This window comes from Balaenoptera borealis (assembly GCF_965194805.1).
Source record: "Balaenoptera borealis genome assembly, chromosome: 19".
Classification (NCBI taxonomy): Eukaryota; Metazoa; Chordata; class Mammalia; order Artiodactyla; family Balaenopteridae; genus Balaenoptera; species Balaenoptera borealis.
The window spans coordinates 57,554,439-57,577,726 of record NC_138878.1 but is presented as its reverse complement, the minus strand read 5'-3'; the positions used below and the strand labels follow the sequence as shown (position 1 = coordinate 57,577,726).

The following is a 23,288-nucleotide window of genomic DNA, read 5'->3' as shown; positions in this document are numbered from 1 at the left end:
AGCAGGAAGTAGCGTTTGGCCTCAGGAGGAGAAACAACAGAGCTCCCGATTTAAGATAAGTAACCGTCCAAAAGCTGTGAGGGGTGAAGAGCACCTGGAGAGGCTTCTAGGCAGAGAGCACTGGCTGCTGGTCCATTTGGTTTCCAAACCCTTGGGCTCTGTCGGCCTTGGAGATAGACAGCTGGCCCACCTCACCGAACTAGTTAAAAAATACCAGCACTCCCAAGGACATACAGGAGCGAAGCACGTGTGAATGAGGTTGGGAGAGTCTATGACTCCAAGGCAGTATTTCCTCCTTCAACAGATGAGGAAACTGAAGCCAAAAGGAGGGCAAGCCCATGGCAGCAGCCAGCACATGATGGTCCAGCGTCCTGCCCACCCTCCAGCCAGACACCAGGCGAGGAACTCCGGGATTGGTACGGGGCCCAGGCTCTAATCAGCTCCTTCCTCCAGCCCATAAAGAAAGAGTACAGCCTTGATGCCCACCTATGCCCTATCCAGGGCAGTTTTATTGGTGTCACTCGTAAAAGGCCTTTCCCATCAGCCCCAAGCCTTTGCCTTCCCTTTCTGAGAAAGAAGTTGGTTCCTGGTCCTGGCCTCCTGGGAACCAGCACACTTGGTCTGATGCCGCTGCAACACATGTGTGACACTCGGTGCAGATCCATGTGCAAATCTGTGTCCAGCTTCAGGGAGCAGAAGGGGGAGAGCCAGGTCTGTGTGTGGAAGCTGGGCAGAGCCCGGCTGGCTGTAGAGATGTGCGGGCAAGGTGAGCAGGCCCCAGATGCACCCCAGCTCCAGTGCCCACTGGTGTGGCTGAAGCTCAGGGTTTAGGGGCGGTATAATCAGAGATCCTGAGAGAGAAGCCCTTAGGCCAAAGCAGTAAGTGGAACAGGCCAGGGCAGGAGCCCAGGAGAGATTTCAGAGGGGGCAGCGTGCGTGCATGCACACAGCCCAGGGTCAGGAATATGATGTGAAAGGGGCCTTTGGTGTGTGGCTATGCCTCCCTTCCTTTCGGATCTGCAGGCCTGAGCCCCTGGCCTCCTGAAGGGAACGCACCTAATGGGCTGGGGGGGGGGGCGGCGGGGGGGGGGGTGTTGGAAAGGAAGCTCAGCTGGAAGTGGTTTAGGCCTCAAAGCCCACATCCTGTGGGAGGGTCTATCAAGGGGCCTGGCTGTCACAGTCCTCAGAGCTAGTGGAGTGACAGTCCTCTAGGAGTAGAGATGGTCGACAACCTCCAGGGGAGAAGGTGGCCCAGAGGCTAGGAGGTGGGGTCAGTCCTGCCAGATCCAGGATCAGGAGGCCTCAGGCGAGCGCCTTCCCCCCTCCTCCTCCATCAGAAGCAGGCGGCGCCGGCCAGCCTCGTAATCAGCCTCGTCCACACTGACCAGCAGGCGGACAGCCTCCCGGCCCACGGCTTCACGCAGAGCCTCAGTCAGGAACACGCCCCGCAGGGCCTGCAGCAGGGCACCACTCAGGTAGTCACCCCAGAAGGCGTCCAGATAGGAGAGCTCTGAGAACTTGATGTCACAGACCACAGAGCCCAGGTCCCGTGAGCGCAGCACCGCCGTGGCCTGCCCAAACACGTCCAGCTGCCGTGCCAGGGCCTGGGGCCGCCGGGATGCCACGCCCTGCTCCAAGGCCGGCCCATGCTCGCAGTACTCTGCTCGCACCCTGAGCCGGATGTCTGCGGAGAAGGAGGGACTGGTCAGGGAGGGGCCGACACCCGACACACGGCGCAGGGGGGCCAGGGGGAAGAGGGGGACCGCCACCCTCCCTCGCTCCCTCCAGCCTCCTCCTGCTGCCCCTCACTGTGGGTTGCACTGCACCAGCCCCACATCCTTCCCCCTTCTGGTAACCACACCCAAGTACAGGTGACACCCTCACTCGGCTTCTCTCTTGTGGTCTGACCTGTTACCTCCTGACCTGGTGGCCTTGCTCTTCCCCTCACGTGTCCCACTCCAGCCTCACCACCTCCTCGCTGCTCCCCCCACCAGCAGGCAGGTTCCGCCCGGCCCTGCCTCTCCTCAGCCCGGGGTGTTCTCTCCCCAGCGTCCACAGGACTTACTCCCTCACTTCCTACAGGCCTTTGCTCAGAGGCCACCTCCCCAATGAGCCTACCTCGACCACCCTGTTTACCACCACCACCCGGCCCCAGGATTCTCGGCTCCCCTTTCCTTGCTCCATTTCTTCCCAAGGCACTTATCACCTTCTAACCTACTCTAAGCTCTCCCTTACCGTCAGGCTTATCACCTGTCTCCCCGCAATGTGAGCTCCCTGAAGGAAGGGATTTTTGTCTGTCTTGTTCACTAGTGTAGCCCCGTCACATACAGTAGGTACTCAATACACATTTGTGAAAGAACCAATGCACGAATGAATGGACTTGCTTTTTAAGTAAGCAGCTTTACCCCTCTTGCGTCCTCGAACAGGGAGATTCACGTGGGGTCAGTCATATCCTCAGCCCCCCAACCACCAAGCAAGCACCAGGCCCAGGAGGCTCAAGGCTGGACCTGGGCTGGCTCTACTGCAAGCAGCAGCTCTCTTTCCACAGAGGCTGCCAAGAAGGTGGGCTGTTAAGCCCATAGCTGCTGGGGGCCGTTTTGCCACCAGGAGGGGAAAGAATGAAACCTACACAAGGCCAAGGATAGAGAGGAAAAGACTCCTGAGGTTCATCACGTGTGCCTGGAGCACCTGGATCTTCAGCTATAATCAAGTTCCTTTTTGCTTAAGCCAGCCTGAGTTGTGTTTGTCACTTATAACCCTGCCTACATCCACCCAAATGTGGTGGCAGTTCTGTGCAGGGGATAGGACATGGAACTTCCAAGGCTATCCCTGTAAATGTGACCTCAGGCATATCACCCCCCTGTGGGATTACTGAATTCCCACCTGTGAATCGGGCTACTAACAGAGCTTCCTCTCCACTCACAACAAAGGCTATCCTGAGGATCTGCTATAAGCTGGAAATGACAAGCAGTAGAATCACACGAACTCATTTAATTCACAAACGACCCTGTGAGGCAGGCCCTACTGTCACCCCAACTTACAGAGGAGGAAATGGAAGCAAGGAGAAATGATTTGCCCAAGGTCGCACGGCCAGGGAGTAGCAAGGCATGACAGAGGGCACTGACCCTCCCACGCCCCACAGAGCAGCTTCAGGTCAGTGGAGCTGATTCTAATCCAGGAGCCTTCAGGCGCTAGCTATGTGACCTGGGACAAGTCACCACCTCTCTGAGCCCAGGTTCCTGCCTAAACCAGGGGACAATCCCTACTGGAAAGCCTGTTCAGATGATGGTCCACCGATGGGTGCTAAAAAATGGCAGCCACCAGCAGCTCTGCTGTGCCAAACGCTTTGCCCTTGGAGATTCAGCCTGATCAGCCCTGTGGGGCAGGGGCCACAATGAACCCATTTGACAGATGAGGTAACTGACGCTCTGGGAGGGGAAGTGTCATACCCCTGACTCCTTTCACCTTTCAAAGACTGTGTCACCACAGAGCAGAAAGTAGAAGGCAGGTCCCTGCTTCCCCAGGCGACTTCTCAGCACCACCCACTTCCTCCTCCCACTCCAAACCCCAAATGCTTCCTTTTTCTGCCTTGAGGGGAAGCTCACCCTCTCTGCTTGAGGCCCAGGAAAACCTACCTGGCCTTAGCCCCCAGGACTTCCCACAACACTCAGGCCTGGCTCCCCCCACCCTAAGGATCAGATAAGACCTCTGGGCCCCCACCCTGGGCTCCTCTGAGTGTCTAGCCGTGCCCTCCGTGAGCGTGAGCCAGGAGGCAGGGGGCTGGGAGGGGCAGCACCTGTCCAAGGCCGCACGGGGCTGCTCAGTGGCAGAGGCACAGAGCCTGGTGGCGGAGAACGACAGACCTTGAGGCGAGTCCCGGCTCCGCCACTCTCTAGCTGTGGGGCCTTGGGCATGTGACCTCACCTCTCTGAGCCTCAGTTTCCCCATCTGAAAAACAAACAGACAAACAAGAGGTCCCTGCTGCACGATGGGGTCATGAGGATTAAATTAGGCAACTCATGAAGCATTTGACTCAGGGCCTAGACGGCGAAGGCACCCCAAAACAGGAACTGTGATTTCAACACTCACCTCTCTACCGCCACAGCCCCTGCCTAGGCCTCGCCCTCTCTCACCTGGGCCCCTGAGCCAACCTCCTCCCCTCCCCTCCTTCTTCAATCCCAGCTACATGCTCCCATACCCTGCCCTCCAGTCACAAGGGAAGTGGTCTCAGTACAAGCCTTACTCACAAAATGACCTGTCCACCTCTTCTGCCCAGAATGCCCATCACCCACCAAGGCCCGGCTCACGGGACCTGTGGCCCGCCCAGGTGAATCCCCTCCCAGATGGCCTTTCTCCTCAGCACAGACTGCTACTAGACCTGAGGTGGAAACTGTCTATTCACCCAGAGCCCACCGGGCGTGGTGGGGGTGGAAGGAGGACAGGAGCGGGGGGACCCTCATGTGTCCCATTCATCCTTCCATTCAACAGACATTTACCAAGTGCCAGGGATGGTGGGGAGACACGAGCGCCCCGCCACAAGTGGGACTGGAAGACACGTGAGCCCCAGTCGAGGAGCACTTTGCATAGGCTGGGCCCTACCCCGGTGCTTTCCCTGTCTTAACCCCGGAGTCCTCACAGCACTTCCATTATCCCAAATACAGCTGAGGACATGGCCCAACCTCTGGTCTGGAACACAAGAGGACAGTACACAGAAGGGGAGGACAGGGAAGCCCCACTGGAGAAAAGGAGAGACGTGCGTTATCTGAGCCACTGCTCCACCCCGGCCCTGAATCACGGGCATCACGCACAATCTCTCTTTATTCCTCGCCAAAATAACCGTAGGTGACACTTACATAGTACTTACTGCACTACATTTCACATCTATCACATACACCTTCACACATTTCACATCTATCACATACACCTTCACATCTATTGACCTTTTTGATCATGCCTACAACCTTATGAGGCAGTGCTATTGTCCCCTTTTTGTAGATGAGGAAACTAAGGCACAGAGGATGAGTCACCGGCCCAAGGCCACACAGGCAGGAAATGGCAGAGCTGGAATTCCAACCAAGATGCCTGGCCCCAGAGCCCAAGCTCTTTCACCTACCCCTATCCTGTTTGCTGCCTCTCATACAACCAGACACAGAAGTCCATAATTAAAAGACATTCCAAGGGTCAGGAGAGGAAATTATAGAGAACGATTTAGATCGAAACAATCAGAGAGGACCTCTCCGGGAAATGACATTGGAAGTAAAATGTGACAGAGGACAAGTAAGTCGAGACAGGAAAGCAGTGAAAAGAGAAGAGCGACTTTCCCAGAAGAGATCGGTGTGTGTGAAAGTCCAGAGGCAAAAAATGAACTTGGGGTGTTCACAGGCTGGGGGCCAGCATGGTGGAAAAGGGTACAAGGGGACAACTGGAGGCGCGGGGCTGACCGCGCCCTGGCAGGCTGGGGCGGGGAGTCTGGGGCCTCCTGAGCTGACCACACCTCTCTGCACCTCGGTGGCCTCCTCCATAGAACCACCTCACCCCAGTACCTGTTCTCATGGGGCCACTGTGAGGATTACACGGCTGGATGCAGGTAAAGGGCTGAGGCCAGTGTCTGGCACTCCTCTGAGTGCAGCAGGAAGGAAGTGGCCTCAAGATACCAAGCCAACTCCAGCTGCTCTGCAGAAGCAGCAAGGCGGTCAGAAAAAGAGCCAGGGCAGCACTCAGGGAAGGCTGAAGGTGGCTGAATAGTTTCCTCCGGCCAGGAACACACCAAGCATTTGTCAACAGTCCCTCTCCAATGGTAGGGAGATGCTCCCTGCCCCCAGGGCGGAGGGTGGGGCCCCGTCTTCCTCGAGAGGAGAGCTGCTCCCGCTTCCTGCACTCAGGTGGGCCCCAACACTTTTTTTTAAAAAAAAAAATTTATTTATTTATTTTTGGCTGCGTTAGGTCCTCGTTGCTGCGCACGGGCTTTCTCTAGTTGCGGAGAGCGGGGGCTACTCTTCGTTGTGGTGCGCGGGCTTCTCACTGCGGTGGCTTCTCTTGTTGCAGAGCACGGGCTCTAGGCACGCGCGGGCTTCGGTAGTTGTGGCACGCGGGCTCAGCAGTTGTGGCTCGTGGGCTCCAGAGCACAGGCTCAGTAGTTGTGGTGCCCAGGCTTAGTTACTCACAGCATGTGGAATCTTCCTGGACCAGGGCTCGAACCCGTGTCCCCTGAATTGGCAGGCGGATTCTTAACCACTGCGCCACCAGGGAAGCCCCCCAACACTCTCTTGTCCCTCTACCCGACACCTCATCAGTCTCTCTTCTGGGACAGAATGGGCCGCAGAGGGAAATGGGAGGGGCTTTCCAGTGGGGGATCAGGAAAGGTATGAGGGACAGGCCCAGGTGAGCAGGTGAGCAGCCTTCCGTGCCAGACCCTGTGCTGGGTGTGGTTGGAGGCCAGGGATGACTCTCACTCAGGTCTCCCCTCCGGGAGTTACTAATAGGAAAGGCTGGGGACACAGAGGACCTGTGCCCAGCAGAGAGAATCAGCCAGTAAGCTCTAAGGGACAGACTCCGCCCTTCAATGCCACACCAATACCAGCACCTCCTCTGGACTAAAGCCGGCCTCCTCTCCTGCTCCAGTCTTTTCCCCAAGGCACAGACAGAGTCACGGTGTCACTGTAAAGTTCTTCAACCTTTCCTGAACTAATGGATGGAGGCAGTGAGCAGCTGCTGACACCAAGGGCAGTAACAGACAAGCAGCGTCTGCCTGCTTCCTAAAGGAAGAGCACAATACCACCTAGGAGGTGAGCTTGAAAAAAAACAGAAGGGGGGCTTCCCTGGTGGCGCAGTGGTTAAGAATCCGCTTGTCAATGCAGCGGACACAGGTTCGATGCCTGGTCCAGGAAGATCCCACATGCCGCGGAGCACCTAAGCCCGTGCACCACAAGTACTGAGCCTGTGCTCTAGAGCCCTCGAGCCACAACTACTGAGCCCGCGTGCCACAACTACTGAAGCCCATGCAACAAGAGAAGCCACCGCAATGAGAAGCCCACACGCAGCAACGAAGACCCAATGCAGCCCCCAAAATTAATTAATTAATTAATTAAAATTATTTTTTAAAAAAAAAGAAGGGCATTTCCTGGCGGTCCAGGGGTTAGGATGCTGCACTTTCGTTGCCAAGGGCGGGGGTTCGATCCCTGGTCAGGAAACTAAGATCCTGCAAGCCGCACAGCGTGGCCAAAATAAGAAAACAAAAAAACAAAACCATCAAACCAGAATCTGATCAATCCTCTCCAGGCCCAACTACCAATTTTCAGGAAATACGACAGGGGAACATGTTCTGTCAATCCTACCACAGAATGCAATCTGTAAAATCCAGTCTTTGGGAAACACTACGGGACAACTACTTTCAACAAATACAATGCAAGGGTGGTGGGGGAGAAATAAGAGGTGGTGGGGGAATCCTATAAATCAGAAGAGACTTAAGAGAACCAATATTTATAAGAATTAGAAATTTAAGCACTGAGCAGACACATGAGAGTAAGAAGTTATTGTTATTTTTTTGGTGTGATTTTTTTTTTTTTTTTTTAAGAATTCTTATCCTTTTTTTTTGTCTGCGCAGGTTGCAGGATCTTAGTTTCCCAACCAGGAACTGAACCCGGGCCACGGCAGTGAAAGCGCCAAGTCCAAGTCCTAACCACTGGACCGTCAGGGAACTCCCCAATTCTTATCTTCTAGAAACACACAGTGAAAAATCTACCAGTGAAATAAAAGGACACCTGGAACTGACTCCAAAACAACGTGGCTAATGAAACAAGATCAGCCACGACCTGACAACTGCTGAGGCTGGGTGCTGGGGAGCCAGGATTCGTTATGCTAATCTGTCTGCTTCTATTTCTTCTCCACAGGAAACACTGAAGGGAAAAAACGCAAAGCTCAGCCTGTCATTCAAGTCCTCCAACTGCTTTCCATCATTTAAAAAAACGCAAAGCCTGGCCCGTGGCTCCCAGGCTCTGCAGGTTGGGCCCCTGGTCACCTCTCCTGCCCTCACCTCCTGGCAGCCTCCCGCACTCCCTCTGCTCCAGCCCTGCCAGCTTCCTCTCGATCCCAGCACCACCACTGCCATGTCCCCACACAGGCCTCTGCTCCTGCTGTCCCCTCAATCTGAAACACCCTGCCTCAGCCATCCACACACTCCTACCTCTCTTCCTGTCTTCTGAGAGGCCTTCCTAGACCACCCTACCTTGAAAATCCACCTAGAACTGCATTTTCCATCATTCTCTACTTGTTTCTCCTCACAGCTGACATCTGAAGTTTCTCTTCCTTCCCTTAGCCTTCTCCTCCCACCAGAACACAAGCTCCATGAGGACAGGGGCCTCCAGTCCCTTCTGCTGGATGTAAGCAGGTAGTCAATGCTCTATAAACACACGTGGAACAACCAGATGAGCAAACCCGAGCTCCAGCCCAGCCCTGCCACTCCGCACGGTGGGGGACGGCACCCGTACCCCAAGGGCCGTCTTGAGAACTCAAGGTGAGGTGAGGAGCACGCTCAGCACAGAGCACAGTGGACGGCCCTGAGAGGGGTGTGCAGACTCAGAGGTCCTGTGTCTGAGCCCAGGATCCCCCATGGCCCCTGCCTCACACTCTTGGGGCCTCAGGAGTTCAGTCTGGTTCTCTCCCTCAGTGGAAGGCAGTTGCCTGGGGGTCGACCCCCATAGCTATCACAGGGGAGGAGGCGGCAAGAATGGCAGACCCGTTCCTCACTCAGGTCTGGAGGGACCTCCTTCCACCCCTGGGACTAGGCCATCGCCATCTTCAAGGCAGAAAAACAGGGCCCTACCGGGGAAAGCCTCCCTCCGGCCCCACCCTGCCTGGTGAGTCAGCAGTCAGACCTGCACAGCCATGCCCCACAGCAAGAGACCGCCACACCCGGGTTCACAACCTCCCCACCCTCAGAGAAGAGACGGAGGCCTCCAGCAGCAAGACCCTGCCGGCCTCAGCCTGGCCTGCTCCCTAGGGAGGCAGTGACTCTCTAGGCCACCCAGCCAGGGGGTGGCTCTGGTAATTAACTCCTGACTCTGGGGAGCGGCACGACCAAACAGCCACCCCCTCAAGTGCGGGCTGTCTGAGGACTCAGGCTGGCTCCACTGGCCTGTTCCTCCTGAAAGCAGCCAGCACAGGTGTCTACAGCCTCATCTAGGGAGCGGCTAGGACCACCAGGGCCCAGAAGACCGCAATGGGCACCGCGAGGAGGCAGGCTCATGCGCTCTGGGGGCTGGAGGCTCTGCAGATGGCAGGAGGAAGCGCCCCGAGGCCAAGGTCTCCTGGGGGATGCAGAGCTGCCGCCACCTGCCCCTCAACCGTCCCTCCTGTAATTCCACCCCCACCCAGCCAGCCTGAGCGGCTCACCAGCTGATACCCTCTGTGACCAGAGCCTTGCCCAACTCAGAGGAGGGGGTACCAGAGGGGCGTGTGGGAGTGTGTGAGAGAGCGTGTGCCCTACCCGTGCCTGTGTCCTCCCCTCAGGACCAGTGAGAATTTCTCAAGGGCAAGGTCTGCATGAGTCTGCATAGCAGAGTCCCCTAACCCACCCAACCCACCTGTCTGTAGGTACAGTCAACCCTATATCCAAAATGTTTATTTCCTTAAGTCCACCTCCTTCTCACCCTCTCCAATGCCACTACCCCAGGCCAGACCTCTGCCTCATCCTTGTTGGACTGTGAAGCCCCTCCACTCATTTCCCTGCTTCCACTTTGCTGGATTTATTTCATGTGCACCTACAGAGCATGTGCTACATGTCCAGGCCTGTTCTAAGCACTCTGCAAATTGTAACTCATTTATTAACTGATTTTCCAGATGAAATCGGAGTTCCTTTAAAAACTGGTATCAGATCACTTCACTCCCTTGCTAAAAACCCTTGGAAAGCACTTGACTCATAGAATAAAATCTAACTCCCATCTGCTCTGAGGCCTGCCAGGCCCAGCTGCTCAGCCCCTGCCTGGCTCCTCCAACAAAAAATGACAATGAGGGCAGGGGACTGTCAGGAAAGGCTTCCTGGAGGAGGCGGCACACAACACAATCCTTCAACTATGGGCAGGATGTAGACAAGCGAGTAGGCAACAGAAAGGACAGGGATTCCACTGTGCTGTACAGATGCATGGAGCTGCTGCCCACCCACTGGGTGTCACACTCCAGATGAGGGCCCACTTCTCCCACCCTTCAGCTCCACTGGCTGCCACAGGCACCGCACATGCACTCCCAAGGCACGCACAGACACCTACCACAGGTCACTTTGCCTTCTGAGGTGGGCCCGGCTGGCTCCTGCTGCTGCTGGGGGGTGGCTGGACCCCCTCTCTGCCGCCGTCTGGCGCCACCACTGGGACGGCCCCGACTCCGCCGCTGCCGTTTAGTTGGGGGAGAACCTGAGGAGAGAAAGATGGTGTAGGTTGAAGACCAGATGATGGGTGGAGCGCCAAGGTGGGTGCCCAAGGAAGCGCTCAAGGCTGGACTCCATGCTGTCAGACCCTGGGTGAGCCCCTCTGCTTCCTGGGCCCTAAGATGGCGAATAAGTACAAGTTAGCATCATCTAGAAGGACAGATGAGCACATCCCACCACCTGGCAGTCCCACTCTCAGGTGTGACCCCAGAGAAACCCTGACTACTCACACCAGGAAACAGGCAGGACAACAGTAGCTGGAGCTTTGTTTATAGTTCCTAACCACATAAACCTGAAAACAATGTAAATGTCTGGCAAAAGGTACACAGAGTAATTTCCACAATAGATTGCTTAATGAAATAAAGCAAGTGAAAAACAAATATCTACAGTTTGCTATGTTTTGTATAAAAAAGGAGGGAAAACAAGAATATATATATTATTTGCTATTTTTGCAAGATGAAACACTGTAAGGCTATGTCAGAAATGAATAAAATTGATTATCTATTGGGAGAGAGAAAGACACCAATGGGAATGATACTTCTAAGAACATCTTTTTTACATACTTTAGTTTTGACTTTGGAATCATGTAACTGTTTTACAACATACTCAAAAAATTAAAAGAGACAAAAGAAACAAACCATAAAATTAAACAGAAACAGAAACAAATGGATCTAGCTACATATAAAATCAGTAACAAGCAGCAGGAAAAAGAAGGATCTTAAGTAACTAGCAAGAACATTCTGACTGTAAACTCTCAGTAGGATATACTCTGAAAACAATTAGAACCACAAAAATATATTATGTTTCATTCAGTAGACACAACAGTGGTACTGACATTATAAATTTGAAGCTATTTCTTTATTGTTGTAAAATAAAGCAAAATAAGTCCATGTCTTAATGTTACCAAGAACCAAGATTTTCAGTGTAAGACAAAAAAGCCCTCGTAGGACTACTGAGCCCGTGTGCCACAACTACTGAAGCCCGCGCACCCTAGAGACGGGCTCCGCAACAAAGAGAAGCCACCACAATGAGAAGCCCGCGTACCACAACGAAGAACAGCCCCCGCTCGCCGCAACTAGAGAAAGCCCACACACAGCAACGAAGACCCAACGCAGCCAAATATAAATTAATTAAAAAAAAAAAAAAGTCCTTGTAGGGAATTCCCTGGTGGTCCAGTGGTTACGACCCCACAATTTCACTGCTGAGGGCGCAGGTTCAATCCCTGGTCAGGGAACTAACGTCCCCGCAAGCAGCGCAGCCAAAAAAAAAAAAATCCTTATAATGTTATGTTTGAATTGAAAACGCTAATATGAACTTTTATGAAAAGCAGTTTCTAGTTCTGTTCACTGTAAGCGCCTAAAAACAATGCGCATACTCAGCACCCAGATCTTGGTCTCCAAATACCGCTGCCTCTAAGAGAAACCAGGCTTCTGGAAACAGCTGATTCCAGGGCTGGGGAAGGGAATATACAAGTGAATCCAGGACATCTTGCAGTCCATCTTGCAGTCCTACAAAGCAGGAAGCACCCAAAGAATGATGGAGACACATCAAAAGGACACAGGACCTAGCCCATTTGAACACCAGGAAGAATAACTAATTGATTATAACAATAAATAAATAAGAATACATGAGTCTATGGTGACACCCCTCACTAAGTAAAAAGAGAGAGGGAGGGATGGAGGAAAAGAGAAAAGTAAAACTCCTCTTGAGAAAATGCCAGCTAATAGACATAGGAAAGAATTAGAAAAACACCATTTCATGAACACCAATGTAATAACCGGTTCAGGCAGAGATCACCAGGGGCTGCTAAACCCACTGGGGAAGCTGTTGGGGAACACGACATGCCAAAGGGTCATCCCACAGATTATTTACTAACCACGAGGGGAAAAAATATCTCTATACGAAGGACAAATACAGCAGACACCACCTTAACCAAGTGATCAAACTTGCTCACTCACAACAGGAAAACCAGGCCTCCTGATGTGCTCTAATGTGAAGACCACGGCATCAACCAAGGAGAATTCCAGCCAAAAACACGTAGCCTGAATCTAACCAACTCTCCAAACCCGATTTCCAAACTACAGGGGACAGATGGATAAGTTAAATGATACCATCAGGAAATTATTAGGCATATCCGGAAACAATCAGGACATTGTACAAAACAAGTGGCCTAGTCAATGTCATGGGGGAAAAAAGAAAAAGGTACGGGGTGGGGGTGGGGGGGTTCCACAGTAAGAGATTAAGGAGACTAATAACTGAATGTACAGCAACACAACTGTGAGTGGGTCCTGAAAGTGCAGACAATATTGAGAAGATCTGAAAATGGACCATTAGGATATCAGAGAATTAGTACTTATGTCCTTTCTTAGGTATGACAGTAGTCTTGAAGTGGTATCAGACAATCTTCTGATTCTCAGGAGATGCCTGCCAATTTACGGGTAAAGTGTCCTGATGCCTATAATTTACTTTCAAAGAGTTCAACAAAAAAAAACAGAATTAGGGACTTCCCTGGTGGTCCAGTGGTTGAGAATCCACCTTCCAATGCAGGGGACACAGGTCCGATCCCTGGTCGGGGAACTAAAATCTCACATGCCACGGGACAATTGAGCCCGCAAGTGCCACAGCTAGAGAGAAGCCTGCACACTGCAACGAAAAATCCCAAGTGCCGAAACTAAGACCCGATGCAGCCAAAAACAAACGAATAAATATTTAAAAAAAAAAAAGAATTACATATACACGCACATAAAGCAAAACTGGCAAAATGTTAAAATTTTTGAGTCTAGGTGGAAGATACAAACACATTCACTGTACTAATCTTTCAACTTCTCGGTATATTTGAAATACGTTTGAATGATTAAAAACTAGGGGGAGGGGAAGAGAGTGGATAAATTAATTGCCATGGCAATTAAACAAAACCAGTTAGAAACCTAACATGAATAAATCTCAGAAACATGTCCAACAAAGACAGCCATGTGAAGAATGACACCCATGATGTGGGGCCATTTAAATGACATATAAAACCACAAGAAACAATTCCATAAGTTGTTTCTGGACACGTGCTTTTGCAACAACATACACACACACACACACACACACACACAAACACAAAGCAAAAATGAGACAGAATCACCCCACGGGCTCCTTCCTTGATGGGTCAGGATGGGGTAGGTTCATCACGGTTCAGAAGGAAGAGAGAGAGACTGCTGGCACGCCCACAGGGCTGGGCTCACCTGTCTCCCACTGACCCTGCTCAGCATTTGAAGAACTCCTTGACTGCTGACTGCGACGGCAGCCGCCCTCCGTCCTCTTTGAAGAAGAGCTGGACGTGCCATAGCTGGAGCGTTCTGGAGACACTGGGGAGAGACGAATGGAAAGAAGTATTCAAAGCCTGCGACTTCTCCCAGGCCCAGCCTCCAATTCCCACCCCCTTACCCCCACCCCAGAAGAAAGCCTGCCCCACAGGGTGCCTGAGTTCCCCAGAACTCAAAGCCCAGATACCCACTCCCTCTCAAACACCTGCAGCCCAGTAATTGCTCGGTGCCTCCCGGGGTAAAAGACTCATCACCTTCTGGGGCCACCCAATCCATGTCTACAGCAGCTCCAATTGTCAGTTATCCTGTACGCTGAGTTATGGTCAGGATTCCTGTAATGCTGCCTGCCCCCATCCGTCAACTGCCCCCGGCTCTCCCTGAGGCCCCGAAGAGTAAGCAGGCCTCTGCAGGGTCCCCAAATCTTCTCTTCCAGAGCCTGACCTCCAGACATATTTTTCCAAAAATGCTGTCAGTTCTGCACAAGGGATGCCTTTCTCCTGGTTACCCAAATCCCATGGGCTTACCCTGGGCAGGGAAGCTCACAAAACCCCTCCCTAAACTAGCCACAGCACCTCTAGTAATCCCGCCAAGGGCTCAAAAGCTCAAAGCCTATGCACACAAGGAGCTCTTCACCTTCTCAGGACTGCTGTCCTATAGGAGCACTTCCCTTACAAGGATTAAGGGCATCAACTCTGGAGACAAACCAGCAAGGTTTAAATCCTAGCTCCCACTTTCTAGCTGTGTTATCTGCAAGCTCCTATGTGACATGGCTTCTCACCTACCTCTCTGCCCTTACTTTGACCTCTGCTCCTGCCACACTGGCCTCTGATAATGCCAAACTCAGTCCTACCTCAGGACTTAAAAGCTTGTCTTTCCCTCTGCCTGGAATTTCCTACTCTGAGATCTATGCACCAGAGTGGCAGTGCAGCCTCAGTTCAAACGCCACCTTCTCAGAAAGGTCTTGACTGGTTATGGAATCTTAAGGCGGCCTCCTTTCACTCTGAAGCATTCCACTCCCCACCCTCTCTCTCTGCTCCATGACTCTGTTTCAGTCCTTCCATAACTACATCTAAAAGTAAATCGTTCAAATAAAATCATCTTCATATACAGAATTAGAAAAAGTAAATCGTTCATCTGTCTTAGAGTCTTGATACTCCCCCCAAATGTTTGTTCCTCATGGAACACTTTGTCAGTCCCGTCAAGCTGTAACTCCTGTTCCCTATTCCCCGGGCACACAGGATTCAGCTGTTATATGTGGGCAATCTGCCTAACTTCTCCAACCTACTGCTTTCCCTGTACAGTGGGGACGGTGAAAGGACTTCCTCTTAGGATTACCGGGAGGATATAGGGTGATAGTACATATGAAGAAGGGCTTACTGCTGTGCCTGGCAAGAAGTAAGCCCTCTGTAAACAGACGCCACAAACATGACTATTGATGTAGCCAAATTCCACAAGCTCACCCCTCCCAATGCCATGCCTCCTCCCTCTTGTGTTTCTCATTGATACCCTGGGAGGAGGAAAGAGTGTGATGGGACACATACTGAGATGGCACTCTCCATATCAGACACCGTGGAGGCCCAGCGAAAGCAAGGCCCTCTCCCCACCGGAAGTCTGTCACCCTCCCATTCCACCATACCTGGCCAGCGCCTCTTGCGCGCCAGGTGTGGCAGCAAATCGTGACGGGACAGCACGCGCAGGAGTTGCCCCAGCAGCCGCAGGTTGCTCTCGTCGCACTGCCCGCGGCGCTCCAGCTCCAGCAGCAGCTCCAGGCCGCTGCGGGCGCGGGCCAGGCCGCCGGCGGCGCCGGGGACCTCGTCCAGCAGGAAGGCTAGCAGCTCCAACTCGCACTCGGTCAGTTGCCCGCCCACCACCTCGAACATACGGTGAAGCGACAGCATCCCGTAGTAGTCCAGGCACTCATCCTCCTCCCAGCTCGGGGCCGGGGTCGACCCGGACAGCGCCATACCCGGGGGAAGGGGGCGGAATAAGCTCAGAACGAGGGCCTAGAACACACACAGCGGGGAGGGGGCAGTGGTCAGCGACGCGGGGACCCGGACCTCACCCCCGCCAGTGCGTCTCCCCCTCCGCGTGCCGCCGGGCAGGGCCACCCTCACGTCTCAGCCGTTTTAGCCTCCCCCTTCTCCCTCAAGAGAATGGTATCGCCCGAGGTCCCCTAGTAACAGGTCCAGACGCCAGACCCCGCTCGTCCTCCGACCAGTCGGGCAGGCCCAGCCCGAATGCCCCTCCCCAGGTGGTATGTTCCGAACAAACCTCCCACCCGACTAAGTGACTCAGTCCGAACAAGCCTGGGGGCCCAACGCGGGGCACCCCGCCAAGTACCCTTTGACTATGGGTACTACTATCCAGACATGTTCCCTGGCTGCATCCAGAGATACTGTCCGATCAGCCCCACAGCTCCACCTAAGTGGTACAGTCCTAAAGTGACCCTCTGCCCCCTACAATGGGACCGACCAAAGCAGCCCTTTGCTCCACACAGGTGGCGCTGTGCGAATCCGACCCCCTCGCCCTGTAAGGGTGGTACCGCCCTCTCCCCCAGCACCCAGGTGGTCCGGTCTACCCGCCACCAGTAGCTTGTAGGCCTCTCCACATCCTCACCGAATTCCGGCGCCTCACGACTCCTAGGCGACGGCCGCAGCCACTTGTTTTGGATCTTTCTGGCACCTTCTCTATTATTACGCCTGCGTCACCTCGCTCCTCCTCCTTCCCCCAACTCGCGCAGGTGCGACCGCCACGCCCCTTAGGCGCAAGCGCAGAGAGGCTTCCAAGCCCCTCCCTCCGGGCCCGCCCCCAACCGTGACGTCCGGCCGCCCTGTACTGCGCCTGCGCAGAGCGAGAGTGGTTCTGCGTCTGGGCTGGATCTGGTACCATTTTGCCGGATCGCTTCTGCCGGTGACATAAGCTACAGGGTCCTTGTTGCCCTCACGACCTGTTGAAACTACTCATGTCACGGACTACAGCCCCCTCCTAATCACGACCTAAACGCCCACATTACCACTGCTCCCAGCTGCCCATGGCAAAGGACCACAATCACGACCGTCCTAGCTCCGAGTAGCACCCAGGTCCCTTATGATCCGGACTTGGACTCCCCTCTGTTAGACTGCCCCTTACTTCTTTTGGCGACCTACATCCCATCTGTGCCATCTCATGATCTCGACTGCAATCCCTCCTCATCCAACAGAAATTCCCCCATCTATAAGTTCCTTCCCCGATCAAGACCAAGACTCCCTCATCTCATCTTAGAAATCAATACCTCCTTCCTGATTACAATAGGTCCCTCCATCTCCACTGTGCACCTCCTGATGGCGTCCATCATGACTCCCCCATTACAGTCAGACTCCCCCCTCAAGGAACTCTAATGCCCCCCCCATAACCCCTTCCAATCTCTGCCCTCCAAGGTCACGGGGACTCCCAATAGCCCTTCTTTAACCTGCACCTGCCAGTTTCACTCTGGCAAGAGCAGGTCTCTATCAGGAGATTTGGCATCGAGACTGCATGTCTGAGCACCGCCACCCTGCCCCCCACTTAGGTGACTCAAGGTCAGGGCCCGCTCGTGCCTTGAGACAAGGCCCCTCCCCGGACCTGTTCCCACCCCCGGAATTATCACCCTTTGGGAGGCGGAAGTCCTGGGTCCCGCCTGGCACTGGTTCAGCACTAGCTCTGCTTGGGCTGAGGCAGTGACCTCCGAAGAGTCCCTTCCCCTCTCCCTGATGGCAGTTGTCACCTATTGAAACCCAATCCTGGGCCGGACACACAGTAGGAGCCCAATAAGTGAATATCATTAAATCAACCAAAGAGGGTGAGGGAAGGGAAGGCAATTTTACAAACAGGGAAGGACTATCTATGTCCATGTTAGATGGGTTAAAGTGAGCATCCACGGTGTATCAGGCCCTGTGCTGACTGCTTTTACCTGTTTGATTTCATCCAATCCCCTCAACAGCCTTTGAGGTGGATGTGATTCAAGCCCATTTTACGTAGGAGTAAAAGTGAGGCCGAGAGAGGGGAAGTACCCCAACTGTGTTTGACTCCAAAGCTGTGCTCTCAGAGATGCTCTGGGTCTTTAGCTATGAAATGACAGTTCTGTCAAGGTCTCCCGCCACGCAGTCCACTCCATGATCCTTGCTTTCCAGTGATGTTCACTTCTCTCCACTTAACTTTCAGACTTGGCGGAGCGGCCCGGGAGAACTGCGCAGGCGCTTCTCCGAGCCCGGAGCCCCGCCCACAGGGCGCAGTTGTGTGCGTGGAGAAACTCGCCGAGCCCCGCCTAAGCGTCCATACGCAGGCGCAGGAGAGCGTGCCCTCCGCTTTCGGCTCTGATTGGTCGCCGCGGGTAAGGGCGGCGCCCAATGGGAGGCGTGGATAGTGAGGGGTCCCACACGCCTGGAGCAGAGGGTCTGTGTCAAGAGCGGCGGGGGCTGCAGGAGGCAAGAGAGACGGGTGAGGGCGCCGCGGGGCGGGCCGGGGAAGAGAACGCTGGGCTTACGGAGAGGGCGGAGGGAGAACGAGGGGGACCCGACCCCGGGGGTCGAGGAGCTTTGGGGCCTGCGCTAGGGCGGGAGCGACGCGGAGTGGAAAGAGAGTGCTGCTTCCTCTGTGCCCTGGAGCGTTGATAGAGCGCCTGAGGTGTGCAGGACCCTACGTTTGATTGAGCTCGCCCGGCCCCCACCGTTTGCAGGGAACTCTCAGGTTGCGTAGTTGATAAGTCTGGTCAGAGAAAAGGGATGTGTCTCAGGATAGTTGAACTTCCAGGCCCCTGGTGGGCTCTTTCTTGGAAGGACTTTTATTGGTCCACTGTATAAAAAAAACCCATCCTTCCCCCCAATAATTCACAGTCCAGGATTGGGAAATGGGGAATGCAGACTAGGAAAGTCCAAATATCAGGTCCTTCGGGCCATTTTCTAGACATTTACTGGGTGCCTACTGGGCCTCGCTGGAGGGGAGTTCTCTGTTGGGAGTGGGGCTGTAAACGATGCAAAGTTGAACTGTCAGGCCCCTGGTTGACTGTTTCCAGGAAGGTACGTTATTGAATGGCTTTTGTGTGTCAGGGCCCGGGCAACTCAAAAATTAGTGAGGGAGTTGGAAAGTTTAGCTCTTGGGCTTTTAGTGAATCATTTACTTAAGGAGCATTTATTGGAAAGCAGCTGATAGAGAGCCCTGTGCTGGGCCTTGTTACTGTGGGAATTCACAGTCTAATAGGAGGGCTGGTCTGGTGGGAAAAGTGGAATGTGCACAAGGACAGTTAAACTCTCGGGGCCACACTTCCTGGAGGGAGCTTAATTCATTCACCAAATCTACTCAGTGCTTATTATGGTGAGACCTCTGGGAGCTTAACATGAGCAACTTTTGTGTGCAGAGCTGTAAGCTGAACTCCACCTGCCCTCTGGCACTAACAGATGAGTTGAAGAAGAAATGGAGATGGTGGGGATTATATTTGGAAAATTACTGCTTAGGCTTGCATGGGCGGCAGTCATTTGCTGTAGGGACTCTGAGCCCCTGTTGTGTGAAGGGGCCTGGGTTGGGTTGAGCCCACACCTGTAGAGGGAGAGATGGGGCACGTAGAGGGAAGTTCAAAAGTTAAAATCCCTGTCCTTGGTCAGTGGCTTTGTTGGTGACAGCAGCCCCTACAATAAATCAGACTTGCCCTGCCGGCAAGCTCAGTCTGGTGAGGAGCACAGACTCTATCCCAAGTTCATGATATTTGCTATGATGGAGGTGGCACAGGATACCATAAGAACCCCAAGGAGGAGGGAGTGGCCACCACCCTGTGGATGTAGAGTTTGCTAGAAAAGAAGAGAGAACTTTGTTGGCAGAAGGAATAGCAGCATCAAAGACTTAGGGTCCAAAAACAACATTTCTGGAGAATTACAAGTAATGGTTCTATCTAAGCTTTACAAAGTACCAGGGACTTTGTGGTCAGTATTACTTTTAGTCCATTTCACAAATGAGAAAACAGTCTCTGAGAGATGAAGTAAGTGGTGGAGCTCAGATTCAAGCCAAGGGCAGTCTGGTCCAGAGGCTATGCTCTTAAACACCTTGCTACATCTCTCTGTGTGTAAGTAGATAGAGGGAAGATGCTGCACAGAGAGGAAACTGCACAGGCCAAGGCCAAGAGACCCCAAAAGACACATTCTGTGCTTGCAAAGGGTGTGACCAGTCCTCTGGGTAAGGAGGGTAGCATCAGAGGCCAGACTGAGAAGGGCTGTCTCTTTTCTGCAGATACCTGACCGCCATGGGGTGCAGTTCAGCTACAGGGTCACAGGCTCACTGAAGACTGAGATATAAATATTGGATCCAGACTTGCTGATTGTTAGAGGCTGGTCAGTGATGGGATGGGCAAGGGAACTCCTGAGACATCCCCCCTCCCCTTGAGTTCCTGGTCTCACTAGGCACCCCCTTCTTTCTCCAGGTACTGCCTTCTACACAATGGCAGAGGTGGTGGCTGAGGCAGCTGAAGTGGCTGAGATGCCAACACAGATGTCACCAGGGGCAGTGGAAGTGTCAACACCGATGTTAGGGGAGAAAATGGAGATGTTAACGGAGGTGACTGAGATGACACCTGGGGAGGCCCTTGCCTCATCCCTCTTCTTCCAGTTCATGTGCTCTGAATGTGGCAGCCTCTACAACACACTGGAAGAAGTCCTCTCACACCAGGAGCAGCATGTGCCCACTGTCACAGAGGAGGAGGCGCTGACCACCCAGGACACTGGCCTGGAGCCGGAGCTGGTGCCAGGCACTGAGGATGGGCCTTTCCAGTGCGGTGAGTGCAGCCAGCTCATCCTCTCCCCCAGCGAGCTCCTGGCCCACCAGGATGCCCACCTGCGGGAGTCTGCAAGCCAGATCCAGTACCAGTGTGGAGACTGCCAGGAGCTGTTTCCCTCACCTGAGCTGTGGGTGGCTCATCGGAAGGCCCAGCACCTTTCTGCTGCTGCAGCAGCTAAAGCTCCGGTGCCGCCTCCTCTGCCTCCCCTCCCCTCCCCACCTCCACCCCCTGCTCCACCCGAAGTCAGGATGGAGCCCTATGAGTGTCCTGAGTGCTCTGCCCTGTGTACCACCCCTGAGGAGTTCTTGGAGCACCAGGGCACCCACTTTGACTCCCTAGAGAAAGAAGAGCGCAACGGGCTAGAGGAGGAGGAGGAGGGTGAGGATGAAGAAGATGATGACGAAGAGACAGAGGACGAGGAAGAGGCAGCAGCAGAGGTTGGTGATGATGCTAAGGGAGCGGACAAGTCCACAGCCGGCCAGGCCCAGGGCTGTGGGGATTGTCCTCAACGCTGCACCTCAGCAGGGACACGCCGGCGACACCGGCGGGCGTCCCGTGGCCCAGCGTCAGCGGCTCACCCCTTCCACTGCAGCCAGTGCCAGCGCAGCTTCAGCTCAGCAAACCGGCTTCTGGCTCACGGGCGGGCCCATGTTGGTGGCACATACGAATGTACGACCTGCTCCAAGGTCTTCAAGAAAGCAGCCTCGCTGGAGCAGCACCTGCGGCTGCACCGTGGCGAAGCCCGCTACCTCTGCGTGGACTGCGGCCGTGGCTTCAGCACAGAGCTCACGTTGGTGGCCCACCGGCGGGCCCACACCGCCAACCCACTGCACCGCTGCCGCTGCGGCAAAACGTTCAGCAACATGACCAAGTTCCTCTACCACCGGCGCACTCACGCCGGCAAGAGCGGGGCACCTCCCACGGCGGCGGCGGTGGCGGCCACCTCCCCGGCTCCTGCCGAGCCCACGCCCCCGCCGCTGCCCCCTGCCCCACCCGCCCAGCTGCCCTGCCCGCAGTGCTCCAAGTCCTTTGCCTCCGCCTCCCGGCTCTCCCGGCACCGGCGCGCGGTCCACGGGCCCCCTGAGCGGCGACACCGCTGCGGTGTCTGTGGCAAGGGCTTCAAGAAGCTGGTTCACGTGCGCAACCATCTGCGGACGCACACGGGCGAGAGGCCCTTCCAGTGCCATTCCTGTGGCAAGACTTTTGCTTCTCTGGCCAACCTCAGCCGCCACCAGCTGACCCACACGGGTGTGCGTCCCTACCAGTGCCTGGACTGTGGCAAGCGCTTCACGCAGAGCTCCAACCTGCAGCAGCACCGGAGGCTGCACCTGCGGCCAGTCGCCTTTGCCCGTGCGCCCCGCCTCCCCATCACCGGTCTCTACAACAAGAGCCCCTACTACTGCGGGACCTGCGGCCGCTGGTTCCGTGCCATGACGGGCCTGCGACTGCATCAGCGGGTCCACGCCCAAGCTCGGACGATGACACTGCAGCCTCCCAGATCACCCCCTCCTGCCCCGCCCCCGCCCCCCGAGCCTCAGCAGACTATCATGTGCACCGAGCTCGGGGAGACCATTGCCATCATCGAGACGTCCCAGCCACTGGCACTTGTGGACACGCTGCAGCTGTGCCAGGCGGCACTGGGGGCCACTGAAGCGAGCGGGCTGTTGCAGTTGGACACGGCCTTTGTGTGACACAGCTGAAGAGCAACAATAAAAGAATTTGGTTGCAGAATCAAGTGTGGGCACCTCTGGGGAGAAAGGGGGCCACGCCCTGGCAAGCCACTCTGGCGCCCACCGGGTGCCAGCATTCACCCTGGCCTCTTACCCACTGACTCCTCAGAATGGCCCCACCAGGCGTCACCTTTCTCTGCCTGAGGGGACGCTGAAGCTCTGAGACACGATATGATCTGTCCCGGTCACCCCACTGCGTTGCAAAGCGGGGTTCTCCAAGGCTCTTTGCTCTGCATCACCCTGGTGCCCAGCAACATCAGGTAACCTTTCGTGAGCCCCAACCGTGTGCCAGCTCTGTGCTGGGCCCTGTCACATACCTCTTCACGTCCTCTGCTTTTCCCCCCGGCCCTAGCCTTCTCTGGACTCTGGGCTCCCAGGATTTGGCTCTGCCTGGTGGAAGAAGGCACCTGACTTCTCTGGGCTTCCTTGATCTCACTTTTGACAACGTGGAGGGCAATCTATAGGTACCCCGGTATTCAGCTGCAGGTGGGTGATGTTGGAAACCCAGGAATGAGTCAGACATGGGCTCTGCCCCAGGAGCCACGCAGTGTGGTAGGAGGAACACCCACAAATACAGATGGCCTTGCTCTCTGAATGTCTTGTTGATTTATTCAGCCTGAGTGTCCTAAGGCCTCCCTCCCGTGTGCTGGGGGCCAGAGACGAATCAGGCCTCTGCCCTGCCCAGGTGGGATCCCAGGGCTCAGCCCTGGGATATCAGCCCCAGGACCCTCAGGGTTGCAGCGGGGATGTGCAGGGACAGTAGGATCCCAGAGCAGGGAACAAATCTCCATGTTAGATCAGGAGTCAGAGGCTTCCTAGAGGAGTTAATCTTTGAAGAAAAAGTAGACATCCGCTAGTGGAAGACGAAGAAAATATTCCAGGCAGGCAGCACCGCAAGGAGGGTGAGTTCTTGGTATACTTGGAGGTTGTCCAGTTATTGACGGACGACCAATAACAGCAAACATTTGACTGCCCGGCCATGGCAGGCACTGCGGTTAGCACTATACACGTGTAATGATCTCAGCAGGCCTGTGAGGTGATCTCAGTATTAT

General features: G+C 54.6%; 2 protein-coding genes across 6 annotated transcripts; one reads left to right on the top strand and one right to left on the bottom strand.

Annotated features, from left to right (window-relative positions):
- Nucleotides 1–479: 479 nt before the first annotated feature.
- Nucleotides 480–16,498, bottom strand: DEDD2 (death effector domain containing 2). Its single transcript, XM_082370122.1, has 5 exons — nt 16,345–16,498; nt 15,365–15,731; nt 13,648–13,770; nt 10,263–10,403; nt 480–1,684 (listed from the first exon to the last, which is right to left on the bottom strand). The coding sequence occupies exons 2-5, from the start codon at nt 15,690–15,692 to the stop codon at nt 1,293–1,295; spliced, it is 984 nt and encodes a 327-aa protein (XP_082226248.1). The 5' UTR covers nt 15,693–15,731; nt 16,345–16,498; the 3' UTR covers nt 480–1,292.
- A 162-nt stretch (nt 16,499–16,660) lies between these two features.
- ZNF526 (zinc finger protein 526) lies at nt 16,661–22,831 on the top strand. 5 transcript variants are annotated; one of them, XM_082370099.1, is made up of 3 exons: nt 16,662–18,076; nt 19,963–20,063; nt 20,153–22,831. In XM_082370099.1, exon 3 carries the CDS (start codon nt 20,170–20,172, stop codon nt 22,195–22,197), a length of 2,028 nt encoding a protein of 675 aa, XP_082226225.1. In that variant the 5' UTR covers nt 16,662–18,076; nt 19,963–20,063; nt 20,153–20,169; the 3' UTR covers nt 22,198–22,831. The 5 variants fall into 5 exon arrangements, with proteins under 5 accessions (XP_082226226.1, XP_082226225.1, XP_082226223.1 ...); XM_082370098.1 differs by lacking the exon at nt 16,662–18,076 and adding an exon at nt 18,164–18,183; XM_082370100.1 differs by lacking the exon at nt 19,963–20,063 and having other exon boundaries at nt 16,661–18,076.
- The last annotated feature ends 457 nt before the right edge of the window (nt 22,832–23,288 follow it).

Bases quoted from the DNA above. Each gene is read 5' to 3' on its own strand.
- DEDD2 (XM_082370122.1), bottom strand. From the start codon at position 15,692: ATGGCGCTGTCCGGGTCGACCCCGGCCCCGAGCTGGGAGGAGGATGAG. The intron at 13,771-15,364 runs GTATGGTGGAAT...GTCTCTCCCCAG, and splicing joins GCGCAAGAGGCGCTGGCCAG to TGTCTCCAGAACGCTCCAGC. The intron at 1,685-10,262 runs GTAGGTGTCTGT...CCTTCTCCGCAG, and splicing joins AGAAGGCAAAGTGACCTGTG to ACATCCGGCTCAGGGTGCGA.
- ZNF526 (XM_082370097.1), top strand. From the start codon at position 18,093: ATGGGAGGCGTGGATAGTGAGGGGTCCCACACGCCTGGAGCAGAGGGT. The intron at 18,184-20,152 runs GTGAGGGCGCCG...TTCTTTCTCCAG, and splicing joins GCAGGAGGCAAGAGAGACGG to GTACTGCCTTCTACACAATG.